Source organism: Papaver somniferum, chromosome 10, assembly GCF_003573695.1.
Source record: "Papaver somniferum cultivar HN1 chromosome 10, ASM357369v1, whole genome shotgun sequence".
NCBI lineage: Eukaryota > Viridiplantae > Streptophyta > Magnoliopsida > Ranunculales > Papaveraceae > Papaver > Papaver somniferum.
The window spans coordinates 57,747,845-57,763,680 of record NC_039367.1 but is presented as its reverse complement, the minus strand read 5'-3'; the positions used below and the strand labels follow the sequence as shown (position 1 = coordinate 57,763,680).

General features: G+C 36.0%; 3 protein-coding genes across 4 annotated transcripts; 2 read left to right on the top strand and 1 right to left on the bottom strand.

Annotated features, from left to right (window-relative positions):
- The first annotated feature begins 1,241 nt into the window (after window positions 1–1,241).
- Window positions 1,242–7,649, top strand: LOC113318425 (TBC1 domain family member 15-like). Its single transcript, XM_026566597.1, has 11 exons — window positions 1,242–1,593; window positions 2,360–2,455; window positions 2,784–2,887; window positions 3,314–3,555; window positions 4,228–4,350; window positions 4,941–5,029; window positions 5,660–5,765; window positions 6,023–6,120; window positions 6,566–6,823; window positions 7,059–7,142; window positions 7,255–7,649. Exons 1-11 carry the CDS (start codon window positions 1,501–1,503, stop codon window positions 7,267–7,269), a joined length of 1,308 nt encoding a protein of 435 aa, XP_026422382.1. The 5' UTR covers window positions 1,242–1,500; the 3' UTR covers window positions 7,270–7,649.
- Window positions 7,650–7,904: 255 nt separating this feature from the next.
- Window positions 7,905–11,452, bottom strand: LOC113316075 (DDRGK domain-containing protein 1-like). The gene is made up of 8 exons (XM_026564306.1): window positions 11,218–11,452; window positions 10,989–11,094; window positions 10,153–10,247; window positions 9,715–9,816; window positions 9,467–9,628; window positions 9,018–9,074; window positions 8,452–8,488; window positions 7,905–8,343 (listed from the first exon to the last, which is right to left on the bottom strand). Exons 1-8 carry the CDS (start codon window positions 11,338–11,340, stop codon window positions 8,135–8,137), a joined length of 891 nt encoding a protein of 296 aa, XP_026420091.1. The 5' UTR covers window positions 11,341–11,452; the 3' UTR covers window positions 7,905–8,134.
- Window positions 11,453–13,036: 1,584 nt separating this feature from the next.
- LOC113317586 (CRIB domain-containing protein RIC10-like) lies at window positions 13,037–15,197 on the top strand. Of its 2 annotated transcripts, none has more exons than XM_026565746.1 (5): window positions 13,037–13,374; window positions 13,487–13,592; window positions 13,677–13,777; window positions 13,888–13,990; window positions 14,612–15,197. In XM_026565746.1, exons 2-5 carry the CDS (start codon window positions 13,523–13,525, stop codon window positions 14,848–14,850), a joined length of 513 nt encoding a protein of 170 aa, XP_026421531.1. In that variant the 5' UTR covers window positions 13,037–13,374; window positions 13,487–13,522; the 3' UTR covers window positions 14,851–15,197. The 2 variants fall into 2 exon arrangements, with proteins under 2 accessions (XP_026421531.1, XP_026421530.1); XM_026565745.1 differs by having other exon boundaries at window positions 13,040–13,338.
- The last annotated feature ends 639 nt before the right edge of the window (window positions 15,198–15,836 follow it).

Below are 15,836 nucleotides of genomic sequence, written 5' to 3'. Positions count from 1 at the left end.
GCTTCTGCTACAAGCATTCCCCGATAATTAATAGAGTTGTAGTATTCCTGTATTTAAAACTTGCATAATTTCGATTGTTAATTGTAATAATGAGGCCTAAACTAATATTCAGTTTCAAATGAGGAAACATAAGGAATTCAATTTTTCGGAGAGTTACGGGTTGCGCAATAGCTTCTGGTTCTCTAGGCTTTAAGAAGGTTAAGAACAGGACTACTAAAACAACTAAGAAAATGGTTAAGAGAAGTGAAGTCACCCCACAGCAAATTGCACATCTTCGGCAAGATTTTTTACCTAGTCTCAAGGTGTTTGCCTTCGTGGTGATCTTGACATGATTAGAAAAATCTAGGAACTATGATAATGTAATGATTTAAGTTATTGTTACGTTGGAAATTGTTTGTAGGTAATTTTTTTGTTTAAATAGGGACTGCTTAAGAAAGCAGTCCTTATGTGGATGTTAATCAGCATCTCACAAAATTTCATTTTGTTTGTTTTCAATATTTTGTCCGTTTTCCTCAAATAAATGAAGGGTTGAAAGGATCTAAACCTGGTCTGTTAATTCCTTAATTTTTCTGTTTACAGGAGCAATATTCGTTATTTTGTTATGTTTTCGGCCACGGATTCAGTCGACAGAGACAATCAAGTTGTGTTTGCCGCTACCCTGATATTAACAAGCACATTTTTATCGGATGAACAAGCAGGCTGCAAAACGTAAGTGCATGCCAAAAACTATCCTGAAAAGAAGAAAAAAATTGGACAAACTTTGGCCCGTTTGAATTGTGGCAAACTATGCTGCAAATGGTCGACAGTCACAATGTAACACTCAATTTGCAGTTTGGAGTTTGGACCAAGCCGGAGGAAACCAAGCTTCTGTTCTGCCGGAGTATCAAGGCTTCGGAAAGCACGAGGCACTACCGGTTTTTTCAGATCAAAAGTGTACTAGAAATGATTACATAAATAAGTTGTCAGCTTATCCAGTTATTAACTACTTCAACTGTTTTCTGGTACGAAAGTGAAAGAACAATGGTCAAAATTGTCAACCAATGTACAGCTAAATCTTCGTAATTATACTCAATTTTGATGGGCTAAATAACAAAATATCTGAACGCATTTAACGGCCTGTTCATGAAGTTTGAGATGGTCGTGGGGTGAACGGCCACCAAGAAAGAAAGGAAAAATGACAAACAAAAACCGAGAAAAACAATAATACAGAAAATTAAAATAAATAAATTTTAGAGAGAGAAATAGGAAAAAAAAAAAAAAAAAAAAACTCTGGCAAAGAATTTTTGTGTGTTTATTGATAATCATCATAACAATAAACCAGCATCACGATCTGGATCCCCAATAAACTCTCAAAAAAACATTGTTTCTGATTCAGTTTCTTTCAAGGGGGATCCAGATCGTGTATGCTGGTTATGTTTTTGTTTTTTCTGGGTTCAGAAATTCATTTCAAAAAAAATACATAATTTAGGTCTTTTTGGAGGGAGTTTATTGTGGTAAGGAATGTGGAGAGATCCTGGAGCTCCGACAGATTCATTTTATCTAATTCGGCCTGAATGTGCCGATGATGTTCCTAAGACTAAGTTCAAGATCAAGGTTTGATTTTTATCATCTCATTTTTCTTATTTAGTATCAGAATTGATTGATGGGTTGTTTGTAATCAATTTCTGAAACAATCTAGAGTATGTCTGTATTGCTTTTTTTCAGCTCAGCTCCTGTTTTTTGGTTATGGTTGTTTATAAAGGTTTTGAATTGAAATTATTGCAAAATATCTGTGGCTGGGGGTAAATAAATGATTTTTTTCCTATGCTGTTAAACATGCATGCAATGCCAACGATTGTGTTTGAAATCAATATCTGAAACCTTTTAAAGTCAGAGAATCAAATTATTAAAGTTTATTCCTTTCCTATGTTATTGGGTTATTTCATTTTTTTCATTTCTGCCTATCATGAGCCAATGTAAACAGCAATGCTGTTTATCCAATTCAAAAGTTGTCCATGTAACCTTTAATTTCAAATTTTGGATTTTGTAAGTTGTCCATGTAAACTTTTTTTTTGGAAGTATGTATTTGGTTACCGCCGCAGGCGCTTTATCCCATCTTAATAGGGAAACTCACGGGCTTGTCATAATGTTCCGAACTTCTGTTGCAGTTCCACTATTCATTTATCATGGTATCTTTGTTAGCATGATATTTATTCTCGTCGATTTATCTTAATTGTTCAATGACATGAACCTTTGTTGGAGCTATTTTATGATGTTTACTGTGAGTTTGAGTAGATAATTGAATTTTTATCTGATTGTGGTGCAATAGTATTTTAATTTGCTCCAGATGCTAAAACATTATATTGGCATGTTCATGCAGGCAGGAAAAACTCTCAGCGAAAGACGATGGCGAGCTGCATTTAGTCCTGAAGGTTATTTGGATATAGCCAAAACACTGAGCCGAATTCATCGCGGGGTAAGGATAAAACTTACTTTAAATTTTATGTATCAAATTGTTGCATGGGCTGCAGTGCATATTAGTATTATTCTTCATGAACTGTTTTCTTATAGATGCAGTAACTCAAAAATCCTTCAACAACTGCTTTGTAATTATAAACATCAGAATGGAAATAAATGAAAATGCAATAGCTGGACTTTCTTCTAGTCTAGATTTTCTATTTTTGAATAACTGGTCTAAGTTACTAATTACAGCGTCGTGGAGTCGTACTCGCATACTTTATACATCGGTGAAGGACATTTGTATGAACTTGTAGGTGCTAACATGATAAATTTTGGTGAAATAGGGTATTCATCCATCAATTAGAGGAGAAGTGTGGGAGTTCCTACTTGGGTGCTTTGATCCTAGGAGCACCTTTGATGACCGAGAAGATATAAGAAAACGTCGAAGGTAATTTACTCCCCCTATCCAATATCAGCAAGTGTTAACTAATGAAACAATGTTGCCACAATTATAAGCAGAGAATTTTTATGGACAACCACAGGGATTTAATCTGTTTTAGTGTAAGGAAGTGCAAGAAAGAAAGCTGTTCCTGTAATTCTAGGAGAGTTTGATAGTTCCATGTGACACATTTGGAGACATTCATAGGGATCCCACACACCACACATCGTTTGAGAATGCCGCTTGTGTCCCATGAGAACCAAAATCATCAATTATTCAAATTTGCCGTTTCCTTACTTGACACTTGGCAGTGAGACCTGACAGCGTGTTACAAACTTGATGCTACAATTGTATTTAATCAGCAGATTTATCACGCAAACAAAGAAGTGATCAATAGCGCTAAAACCCTAACCATTTCCATTTGTGCAACTTCAGGGTTCAATATGCTACATGGAAAGAAGTGTGCAGGCAGATGGATTCTGTTGTTGGTAGTGGCAGGATTATCACGGCACCCTTGATTACTGAAGATGGATTCCCTATTCAAGATCCTTTAAACCTCTTGGAAGCAAACCCAAATGGTAATGCATCAGATGATCCAACTGTATCACAAAAGGAGGATTCTGAACAAATCACAGACAAAAGAATAATTCAGTGGAAGCTTACTCTTCATCAGATTGGTAGGCATCTGATTTTTAACTGTCAAGTCAATGATTAGTCTTCATTATATAATAGCGAAACTAGCATAGCAACATAAACCATGTAGTTGCCGCTTTTGTGTTACTTCTTTTTGATGGGGGGCATGGACTTGTTTTTGAACTTGAATCTTAGGTATGTTGTTCATAATGTTGTATAAATAATGGTCTATGTAACTTAATATGAAGTGCGACACCTGACCACAGTAATCTGCAAGTTTAGCTCATCTTTAGTGTTCCAGTTGCAGAAATGTTCAACTCCCTAATGGTCTATGTAAGAACTTTATGACTTTTAACACATAGACACTCATTTTGTACACTTGAGGACACTTTTAGATCCAAAAGTACTATTTTTCAACTAAACTTAACCACAATAATTGAGTTATGTGCATATACACATGCATACCCGCGTCAGCAGTTTTGGCTATTCCCAGCTCTCTTTATCCAGATACCCTGTACCGTTGTTCGGGTCCAATAAATTGACCTGCACCAGAGTTGCATGCTGATGGTTTTTTTTTTTGTCTGGGTATCCATATTGCAAAGCCTTATTAAAGAAGTTAAAAGCTTGTGATGCCAAGTTGCAACAGCTTAGTAGAATCTATCTAACTAATTTCTGAATAATTGTAACCTTTTATGGATCTATTACTGTCTAAGCAGGTCTCGATGTGGTTCGCACTGACAGGACACTAGTTTACTATGAGAAGCAAGAACATTTATCAAAGCTTTGGGATATTTTAGCAGTTTATGCCTGGATAGATAAGGATGTTGGCTACTGTCAAGGTGAGCAGTGATGATCCTTAGCTATTTACAGTTGACAATGGGTGCTTATTGAATCCTTAACCAGCCTTTCCTTGATTTTCTTTGATAAACCTCATGGTAGACATAGTATCAGGGTTAGAATAGGCAATCCTGTGTTCATGGTTCAGTCCCTTCATAATGAATAGAATAGGATTGTAGTATAATTTTGTGTAACCATGGAATCAAAATTATTGATCTGATTAACCTTAGCTGAATTCTTAAATTATCTTTGTATATGAACTGGGCATGCACTTTATGATGTATGCATACGCTTTCAAGTGTCGATAACATTATCCTGTTGTATAGATATTCATATTAGAAATGGAAGTCAAAGGTCATTACTTTAATGAGTCTTCCCTTTTCCTTGCCCAACTCAATCTTAGTTCTTCCATCAAAGGAGTTTCCTTCAACCGTGCTGCGGTTTTTGTTGTACTTATGTAACCCACTTTGGCAAGTATAATGCTTTTTAAAACTACAAGGAGCATTTGATGTCCAAAAAGTTGAACTATCTTGCTTTTACTCTTAAAAGATTTATTGGCTTTTTCTATAAACTCTTTACTGCACATAAACAGGTATGAGTGATCTCTGCTCCCCCATGATTATGATCCTTGACGATGAAGCAGATGCATTCTGGTGCTTTGAACGCTTGATGCGCAAATTGGTATATTCTCACTCAGAACCCTGTTAACCAGATACCAAAATCTATTTGGCTGCATGATCCTTACTCCGAGGTTGTGAATGTTTTTGTTATAATCTTATAGAATCTCTAGGACAGTATATTTGGTTTCTCATATAAACATGATTGGCCCTTAAATCCTTTGCTTATCCTTTTATTCATGTTTGGCACATCTGTCCCGTGATGACTTTCAGAAAGTATCTCTACCGGTTAAGGTTTTCTGGATTCTGCACATCCCTCCAATTTTGGAATGTTACTCTTTCTTATTTCTAAAATTTCTAACTTTAAAAGCTGGGTGTCCATTTCAAGGAAAATTTGCTTCGCGTAGTCCTAGTTATTGTAACACTAGCTTTTTTAGGAAAATGTCGAGGAAATCTTCGTATGAGTTTCATCAGCCTGTCTGTTTTTGAACATACCCGCACTTAAACTTTTCTGCCACTCAAACTCATGATGATATAAGAACTGAACAAAAAATTAGACCGCTGATATTTGTTTATATAGTCGTGCATTCTTTTCTTCTTTTCCCAACGGACTCCGATTTACCTTTTTTTTTTTTTGCTTTCTTTTCTATACTTCTTTCAACTTGCTTACCATGTTTCTTCTAAATCTCTATAGAGAGGCAATTTCAGATGTACAGATAGCTCTGTTGGTGTGGAGACCCAACTTACAAGTCTGGCATCAGTTATTCATATCCTTGATCCAAAGCTTCATCAACATATAGGTACTGTTCTTATGGCTGAGAGTTGCTGCTGAATTTAGTTTAGCGTTCATGCATGATTTAGCAGCTTTGATGACTTTCAGATCCCAAATTGATTTCTATACTTTAGTCAAGATAAATCTGAGTTCTGACCAGAGCATTGCTCTCTAGTTTCTCCCTTGAATTGATAATGTGACAGTGGAAAATAGACTTTAATCTATATCTTGCATTTATGTTTCTGCACTAATCTGCCTTGCTTAAATTATAACTTTGGATCACAGAGGCGCTAGGTGGAGGTGACTATCTTTTTGCATTTCGTATGCTTATGGTCTTATTCCGTCGAGAGTTCTCATTTGGCGATTCATTGTACCTTTGGGAGGTATAATTTTAACAACTCTTACTTTTCACTTGTCCTCTTAATTTTGTTGGACAAGTTATCGTGTAATCTTGGGACCATACTATTTCCTTTATATTGAAAATTTTAAGTTTGTTTACTAGTTTCTGTTGATCCACGTGGAACTGATACCCGATCAGGAAAAAGCAGTAGTATTCAACTTTGGAAAGTCCAAAACCTAAATACTATCAGTTTCGGACTTGTTAAGACTGCCTAAATTAGTAGATTCATCCACCTATCCCTCTCTCTCTCTCTCTCTCTCTCTCTCTCTCTCTCTCTCTCTCTCTCTCTCTCTCTCTCTCTCTCTCTCTCTCTTTCTTTTTGTTTTCATTGTTTTTGTTTCTTCTTTTTCTTTTATACATCTGTTTGTCATTCTTTGTGCATGTTTTGCCGAAACTGATTATTTTCTATTCTGTTCAAAATGTAATAGATGATGTGGGCCTTGGAATACGATCCTGATTTATATTGCATGTATGAAGAACCTGAATCTATGGGAAGAAGTGAAGGATCTAAAAAGCCGAAGTCATCACGCCAATTTGGGAAGTTTGAGAGAGAAAATATGAAGAATGGAGGTAATGTTGGAGACCAGGGACCAGTACCTATTTCAGTTTTCCTTGTTGCCAGCGTTTTGAAGGAGAAAAGCACAAAATTGTTGACCGAAGCAAGGGGCTTAGATGATGTCGTGAAGGTAATAAATCAGCACCATGTTCGTCGTAAGGTTGTGCTTCAGAATCATCCATCAATGAGCTCTAGAATTTCTAGAACCTGGAGGATGGAGTTCCTCGCATTTCTAAATTAGTGTAAAAGCTTAAAGGATAGACTTTATCAAAATATGAGTAGTTCAAACAGGAATACTTTTTGTTTTGTGTTTACGGTTGTTACCTCATTTCTCTTACCTTTCAGCGTTCGGTTTTGTACTGCAGATACTAAATGACATTACTGGAAATTTAGATGCCAAAAAGGCTTGCACTGGAGCAATGAAGCTTCACAAGAGGTACCTAAGAAAGGTAAGGTTTCATCTTGTTTTTCTCTTTCATAAGTTGGTGCAATGATGTTTAGTGTTCTTTTTTGGCTATAGAATTCTTTTTCTGACTTTTCTGCTTGACAAATTTACTTCAGGTCAAGACTGCTTAGAACCTTGAATTGACCCAAACACGATATGTATCAAAAATTTTGCCTCCTAAAAAATCAGAATAATGGTGGGACGTCTGATGATGCAAAGAAGCATGTGTTGGACAAAAGAATAATGGTTACTTACATATAAAAGAGTTCAGCTCAGTGGAAGCTTATAGAGAGCAGTATCCTCCCTTTGACAGCAAATATTTTCAGTGGAGGAAGTTGTATGTGAAATATGTTCATTCTTGTTCGATGTTTGTAAATCCAAAACCTTGTGTTGTGAGTTTGTATTTTTATTTATCAATATCAATTTCAATTCATTGTTGTTTGTAAACTTTGCAAGATCCACTTGAAAGAAATACAGATTACAGAGAAAGCTGTATTCATCGTTTCTTTAACATTGCTCTTTTATATTTGTGTTACAAAAAAAATCTCAAAGCTTCAAATATGAGTTCCGAGTTTCCTTATAGGCATGAGGTTGTCATCATGTTAGAATACCCTATGACCACAGCTTCCAATGTATATCCGCTAACAGAAGCATTGCAAGTTTGCAACGCTGAGCTCCATTTTGATACCATTATGCTCAATGAAAGGCAGGGACCAATTTGGCCATGTGATTAAAATAAATCACCTTGATAGAATAATCATCATAGTTATCTTGAAACATATATCTATTTGCTGTTTCCGTTCAAAGCAAGTTAGCACAGAGTATTTAACTAAATAAAAGTTCTTCCTGTTTAAAACTAGCCATAATTATACACGAGACAACAATCTGTTCAAGAAAATAAAAAACTGTTCAAGACAGAATACAAGATACAAATAAATAACAAAAATTTCCTATTGGGTTTTCAACTGGGTTAATATGTCAGAAGTATAAATATAGTTAAGCAACAGTAATCCCTTCTGCATTGTGGAGTTCCTCTTCCACAAACTGCGCTTTGGGCTCCAAATCTATGAACTGATTAGACTTGCTGGCTAAATGAGAGATGCTAACCCTCCCCTGCCGCCTGATGTAGTCAGCAACTGCTCTCATTTCTTCCTCTGCAATGTATATGTATTTCCCTCTATCATCCATAACACCAGATAATCTCCCTAATAATCAAACAGAACATTGCACATCAGACATGATACACAGAATCATAAACATGTTCGTAATCCGACATATAACAAATAGAAGATGATCAACTTATCGTCACATACCCATACTCTCCAGCGAGGCAATGCGATTGATGCAGTCCTGCATAAAACAGAGGTTTCTAAAGATTAGGGCCCATCAGCAAACGCAAATATAACCGTTATGTTTTTTCAACTGAATATATGAATTTTGGAACACTGCTTGGAAGACAAGTTTAGTAAAACAAAAGCAATAATTTAACGAGGAACCAGTCATTCAAATCCAACAATGACTCATTGCAGTAACCAGATCTATCCGCTACACGTGAAATCTTGTTAGATTGTCCTGTAACACAAATTTTAACATGCAACTGGCCTGTCTATCATTTTGTTCACGATCTTCAGAACCACTTCGTACACAAATACACTTTCCTCTTAACGGATCGTCTAGAGCCAAGAAGATGAAACCATTTATTGATCCTGTTAACAGCAGTATACACAGGTCGCACCTCATATGTGCATTTTTTAACACAGTATGCACAGGTCGCACCTCATATGTGCCTTTCTGAATTTCCTCAATACATAAACTGATTCGTTTTTGCTTCTTCAGAATAATGTAAAAAAAAAAAAGAGACTATGTACACAAGGAATACCTGAGTCCGTAGCTTGAACTCTGCAGCAAGATCTTCTAATTGGACACATTTGTGTTTCTGCATTTGTTAAATCAATACAGTTAGCAGAGAACCTCTATTTGTTCCCTTTATCACCTAGTAATCATGTATCTTTAACTTCGTAATCATTTACCCACCCATTATTTGAAGGATGTCAATGTGATTAGCAAAATCCAAGACATGACATGACAATCTAGATTGTTAAGTAGCTTACGACAGATAAAGTGTAGATAGAAAACTAAATTGTAAAGAGATATGGTATTCAAGAATGATCTGATTTGAGTTCAATTTGTCTGTATAAAACATGCAAAAGAGCTAAGAGCGGGAAGATCTGTGACATCTGTCATGGAAAATCAAGTACTTTGTAATGACTGAACTGTAATCTTGGAAATACAAGCGGGAGCTGAAGGCGTGGGGAGATGGAAAAATACCTTAATGTATTCGACAAAATCGAAAAGAAGACCCTGGCTCCCGTCTTGAACTTCACTCTCAGTTGTACCTTCAGCATCAACAGAAAATGCATCTTTCCAGTTTTCGAACTCTAGAGCAGCAGCTTCCTCTTCCTTAGCCTTCCGAGCCTTGGCCTCTTCTTCCTAAATAATCAACCACAGTTGCTTTAACAAGAAAACAACATATTCAAATATAGAAGCCAACAAATAAACTAAATATCAAAATTTACCAGCAAGCGCTCTTGTTCTTCACGCTCCTCATCCTTCTTCCTTCGCATCTCAGCATAACGATCTTGCTTTGTATTTCTTGATTCACGTGCTGCTTCATCAGCCTTGCAAAAGAATCAAGTTAACATCATTTAGATTGCAGACTCCTCCTTACCTAAAAATATGAATCAATATCTTCTAGAAAAAAATAACAAATTTATCCTCCTAGGTTTCTGTTCTTCGAGCAAACAACATACATTTCAACAGTATTTTTGTCAGTCGTTCATCACCATATCAAATATCACCATATCAAATAGAAAGTAGAAAACATTCCGCATACTATCACAAAAACTTCTTTAATCCTGACTGGAGTTATATACTTCTACCCGTGAAAACTTTACTTCGTGAAACATATATATCAGAGAGGGAAGAGAGAGAAATATATAGTCTATAGTCTATACCTGACGCTGAGCTTCACGCTCTTGTCGTTTCTTATCCTTTTTCTTTAACGCTCTGACCCCCTCGTCAACATCCTCATCACTTCCATCAATATTCTCTGTATTCAAAAGCTTTTGGCAGTTATTTACAGAATTAAAAATTCTTCTTCTGCTAAAGAATTGTCAGGCTGGTGGTAACAAAAACCTAGTGATCAGACTCAGAGTTGATAATGTTCGAGAAATGTTTTGGTATATTCACATATCTTCTTGTAAATCACTATAAAAACCCTGTGCATAAATCTAAATAACACTTCAAGTACAACATCTCACAAAGATCTCCTGTAACTTTTGTGTATAATTCGATTCCAACTAAACCCGATAAAGAAACCTCAGATGCAAGACTAAGGACGATAGAGTTTTAAAGGCCTTTTTAATGTGTTATTAAAATTAGTTAACTTTCAATTGTCTCCCACTTTCAGCACCCTAAGAGATTGTGTTGTTCCTTGTATTTACAAATTTCATAAGAATATCCAATGTACTTCAAGACATGCAAATGTTTTCTGCTAAGATATCAGGAGCACTGGCAAACTGCCAAACATGGATTCAAAGCCAAAACTTCTATCAAAACAAAAATCAGATTTACTGATTTAAAACTCATTACACAATAATACTTTTATGGTGAACAGTACATGCAAGTTGGGAAATCTTAGTCACCAACCAAAAGAACAGGAAAGGCAACCTATTTCAGCTTTGGTTGACAATCTATTATTAGAAAATTACATTGCAACAAACATCGATAGAGTTGGATTACTTTAGTGAAACTAATAATGAAGACAATAAGAATGATAGATCAGGCCAACCTTCTGCAGTGGCTGAAGTAGCCGAAGATGTACTGGCACCAGCAGCTGGACGTCGCCGCATCCTACGAGGTCCAGGTTGACGAACTGCAAATTCCCTTTGCGGAACCTGAAAACGCAAAAACCATCGAATTGAAATAATGAAACTGCAATTTTTTAAATTTTTATATCGAATGCCCCCAAAAGAACAATGATACTGCAGATATGGATACCAAAAAGAAACCCTAATTACCTGATCTTCTTCTTCGTGTTGATGTTGTTGTCCATCATCTGATTGACGACGTTTCCAAAGAAAGAGTGGGATTAAACTTGACAGAAAAACGACGGACAGAATAGCTACCAGAAGTTCGTCCATTGTTGCTTTCGTTTCGCTTCAGAATTCCCGCTAGATTTACAAATTGGGATTATGAATGGAGAACTGAAAATCCCCCTTTCTTTTTTTGATGAGAAAAGAAGCTCCTTTAACAGGTCAAACTGGAACTCTTAAAAGTGAACCAGGGATCGAACTGGAACCGGATTGAGATTTTCTTGGGCACTTTTGGGTTTTGTTTTAGGCAGCCGGGGCGCCCCTTGGTAAGATTTAAGAGCTTTGAAAATGAGTCTCCAACTCCAACCATCAGTCAAGCATTATGTTTTCTTCGAGGAAAATGATGTCGGCAGAGTACAAAAAAAAACTGTCGTTCTAACAGGAGAAACAGCCAAAAGTAATGGAAGAAGTGATGATAAGATTCATAAACAATTTTTCTTTTTTCAGCTCGTGTTATAGTGACCATTTAAGAATCAATACAGTACATTGCTTATGATTGGTACGTTATGACCCCTGCTTAAAGGTCTTAAAAAATTACTACTACCTACCGAGGAGCAATATTTGACGGCACAAAAAAAAAAGAAAACTGTTCAGCAAAGAATTTGATGCTGATGAGTTTCGAACTTAGATCAACATCGGCAAACTTCAACACTTTACTACAATGACATCGGCGACACTGCAAGTTGTTGCGAGGAATATAGGTAGAACCTAGTAGCTGTAGATTCTTTACAATCAAATTATTATAAAATGTTATGCTATATGTCATATTTATATGACTGGGGAAGACGAGAGAGCAAGTCAAGCTTCCCTGTTAGTTGATTGGACATTGTATTCTTGACACATATTCATTAGTTTATCAAGAGAAAGAAAACTGATGTATCTTTCTGCGGTAGAACAATTCTCTTCGACGGGTAACCATCTTTCACTGTCTTGGACCACAGAAAGACGAGCATTGATTTTTTCTAAATTATTCTATTTCCTCCGTTTTTTTTTAATAGGCCAGTTTTTATAAATAAAAGTTTCAAAAAAATAGGCCAGTTTCCTAATTGGGAAAGTCAAATGTTATTTTAATTTTTTGGGACCACTTTTCTCTTAACTTCTTTTAATGACAAGTGTCATGTGGACCACTTCACTTTACTTCTTTTGCTAACAAGTGTCATGGGGACCATTTCACTTCACTTCTTTTATTGACAAGTGTCACGAGGACCAAACGGAGGGAGTAATTAATTCCTCCAATGATAGTCCTAAACAGTGTACCTTCGAAACCACTAGGCGCAATAGTTTTGTGCTAATGGTGGTCCAAGCAAAGGTAATGAGGAATTGCCATTTATCTAAACATAAGTAAATTTCTGCAACTACCATAAACACCCTAAATAATCAATCTGTGTTTCCTGGGGTGCCATGAATGAGTCTTTCAGATCATCAGGTAATATTTGTTTTAGTTTTCTGTTTCGTGGCCGTTATGAGGGTTGCAATATGCTCATATTGGCTCCAACAGCAACACCTAATAATAATACTCAGTTGTCAGGCAGCACACATCATCAAGAATCTCATCTAAGCTACAGCTGGGACGGCACGTTAATTATTGGATCCTGAACACCTTTAAACCCGTACTTAGATATTCAATAAGCTAACTATAGTAATAAACTTGTAAAGATTTTCTTTCCCTAATAATTGGTAACAAAGACATTTTATTTTCATTTTTTAAATTAAGAAAGACGGAGCGAGATTTACTCGTTCAACACATAGTCACCAGCACACACCACATATTGTCGCTAACAAAATATTAAGACAACATTTTAGTTGTAATTCCATTGTCTCCTCTTTCTCTCTCAGCTCTCTCCATTTTGGAGGCCTCGTTGAATCACAGTTGTCTTTATCACTTTCTCTCTTTTTTCTTCTCTTCTTTCTTTAATTCATCAAAAAAAAAATTTCTTCTCTGTGTTCTCAAATTATTGAAGGTGTAATATATGTGTCATCTTCCAAGATGACAGTGCATGGGCGGGCTTGGTGAGAAGATTAACTCAGCTGGTTTTCTTTGAAAAGGTATTCATCGATTTCCTTGTTATCAAATTCGAAAAGGTATTCATCATATTGATATTGCCGCATCTGCTTTTTCATTTTTTCCATTCGAATCGAAGAATTTCAGTGAATTTTACTAACAGAAACCTGTTTTTTGTTGTATGAAAACCAGAAGAAAATTTTGTGTGTGAAAGAAGTATTCTCGGCCATGAGTAATAATAATGGGCATAAGATGAAAGGCTTGTGTAAAAGTTTCAAATTCATCTCCCAAATCTTCGGTACTAATTCTTCTTAATTTCTAATCCATTCATCTTTTCGATTGATTTGTGAAATAATGGACGCCTTAATTGTATTATTATTAGTTGTGACGAAGGATCGAGAGATGGAGATAGGATTCCCGACAGATGTTAAACATGTTGCACATATTGGATGGGATAATCAATCTGCTAATGCACCAAGCTGGGTACGTATATATACATGCATATGTTAATCTAATAAGCTGTTTCCATTGATGTTTCTGTTTAAGAAAGAACTTAGTTTTGTTTCTGATCAAATCATGGTATTAATATCCAGATGAACGAGTTCAGAACGGCCTCGGAATTTTCGAATACATCCCTTAGTTTAGGAGACGCCAAAGACATTAACCGAGTTAGCGGTACAACATGGGGTTCTCAAGGTATGTTCCACTTTCTCCCTGATTTGTCCTTGTTAACAACCTATACAGATAAATAATGTTGGCATTTGAAGCATTTAGGGAGGATATTTTTGGCACTTTACAGTTCAAGGGTATTTTTGGTGTGTGCTAGTTTATTTAGGGAGCAATACCAAGATTCTTTACCCCAAACACGACGTTTGTTTGGCCTGACAGAGACATGTTTAACGAGTAACTTTACAGCCTATCATGATGACATAGTCAAAAAAAAAATAAAAAAAAAAATTGTTCTTTATAGTGGAGGACTATTTAAGCATATATTCCAAGATCTAGATACTTTATTCTTCTGGCTTTCATCATGCACAGTGATCTGTTCCCGTTGTTACCAATGAGTGAGGGAATGACTCATTTGACTAATTGCTCGTAGGACCTAGCTCAACTTCATCCATGGACCATGAGCCAGTTTGGCTGCTGAGGTTAGGAGTCAGCAAAATAATAACGTGTAAATCCGTTTCTGATTTTTGTATTTTCAGAATTAGAAGTCAAAAGCAGAAGTCATAAACAAAACCATTTCTACGTGACTAGATTTTAAAAGTAAAAACCATCTTGTTAATGTATGTATATGTTTGCAATGGGTTGAAACAGATTTTGAGCAATCAATGATTCAACCAGCGTTCGTGAGAGATTCTACTAGTCCAACTCCGAGTGACATACCAAAGGCGCCATCATCAAAGAAACAGAAAAAAGTGAAAAAGAATAAATTATCATCGGCTAATTCTCCCCGATCATCTTCGAATTCTCCGTCCGCGAGATCTTCGTCGTCGTCTTCAAGACTAGCTTCTAAAACGAGGTCTGCTACATTGATGGCTACGGTACAAATGTAGCACGAATATATCGCGAAACAGGAGTGGACTTGTATGATAATACATGATCCTAGTAAAGCTACTAATATACCATGGGTAACAAAATGGAAAACTTCTTTCGACAAAAAGGGTGATGGATGGATGGATGATGATATTACTTTAGTGCAGCATGATTTTTTTTTCTCCTTTTAATATTGAAAGAAGTTTGGTCACTAATTTGTTTGTATAAATCAAAAAAATCGAATTCATTTTTTCCTTTTTTTTTTTGGTAAGTAGATAGTATCGAGTCACAAAGCAAGTGCATTTCCACAGCCACCCTAACGTGTGCCTTGTATTATTTAACAGAGATTAGTATTTGAAAAATAACATTCTTGATATATTTTTATTTCGTTTGTTGGTGGTAATCTCGTATGCATAAAATTACCCGGGATAAATATAGATGAAAGAATCATGCGGCAACTCGCTTGTATTGAAAGTTAGGCCAAATCAAGAACATTAATGGGAAATAACCGGGGAAATCAAAAATATCTGGCAAATGCTTTATCAAATTCGGTGTCCGTCATATATCATGTGCAATTTGCAGATGACACCAGTATTTTGCAGATGTGGTGTTAGTATTGCATACGTGCCATATTCTTGTGTTATTACTGCACATGTAAAATTCGTAGATGATACCAGCATTTTGATCAAAGAAGAAGTAGAAGATAGAGCATTGTTTGTGATGTTGTATTTGAAGTCTCAATAGGTCTAAAGCTAAACCTGGAAAAAATCACTATGTATTAAGGAAAGTGTAATACTTTCCAAGACCGTAGTGGTCAGTCTATGGAAAGTATTGTCCATGTAAGTCACTAATGTGAGACTGATAAGGTAAGTGATATATTAGGAAAGGATTGTCCATGTAAGTCATGATTTTGAGACTTATAAGGAAAGTCTCAAATCCATGTCTTAGGAAAGTTTTGAGTCTCCAAGTTATCGGTCATGTATAAATATCTATAGAACTACTATGA

Coding starts and splice junctions, on each gene's coding strand:
- LOC113317586 (XM_026565746.1), top strand. CDS start 13,523: ATGAGTAATAATAATGGGCATAAGATGAAAGGCTTGTGTAAAAGTTTC. Junction 13,778..13,887: donor CTGCTAATGCACCAAGCTGG/GTACGTATATAT, acceptor ATTAATATCCAG/ATGAACGAGTTCAGAACGGC. Junction 13,991..14,611: donor TACAACATGGGGTTCTCAAG/GTATGTTCCACT, acceptor GGGTTGAAACAG/ATTTTGAGCAATCAATGATT.
- LOC113318425 (XM_026566597.1), top strand. CDS start 1,501: ATGTGGAGAGATCCTGGAGCTCCGACAGATTCATTTTATCTAATTCGG. Junction 1,594..2,359: donor AGACTAAGTTCAAGATCAAG/GTTTGATTTTTA, acceptor ATGTTCATGCAG/GCAGGAAAAACTCTCAGCGA. Junction 6,121..6,565: donor ATTCATTGTACCTTTGGGAG/GTATAATTTTAA, acceptor AAAATGTAATAG/ATGATGTGGGCCTTGGAATA.
- LOC113316075 (XM_026564306.1), bottom strand. CDS start 11,340: ATGGACGAACTTCTGGTAGCTATTCTGTCCGTCGTTTTTCTGTCAAGT. Junction 11,095..11,217: donor AACACGAAGAAGAAGATCAG/GTAATTAGGGTT, acceptor TTGCGTTTTCAG/GTTCCGCAAAGGGAATTTGC. Junction 8,489..9,017: donor AGTTCAAGCTACGGACTCAG/GTATTCCTTGTG, acceptor TGTTTTATGCAG/GACTGCATCAATCGCATTGC.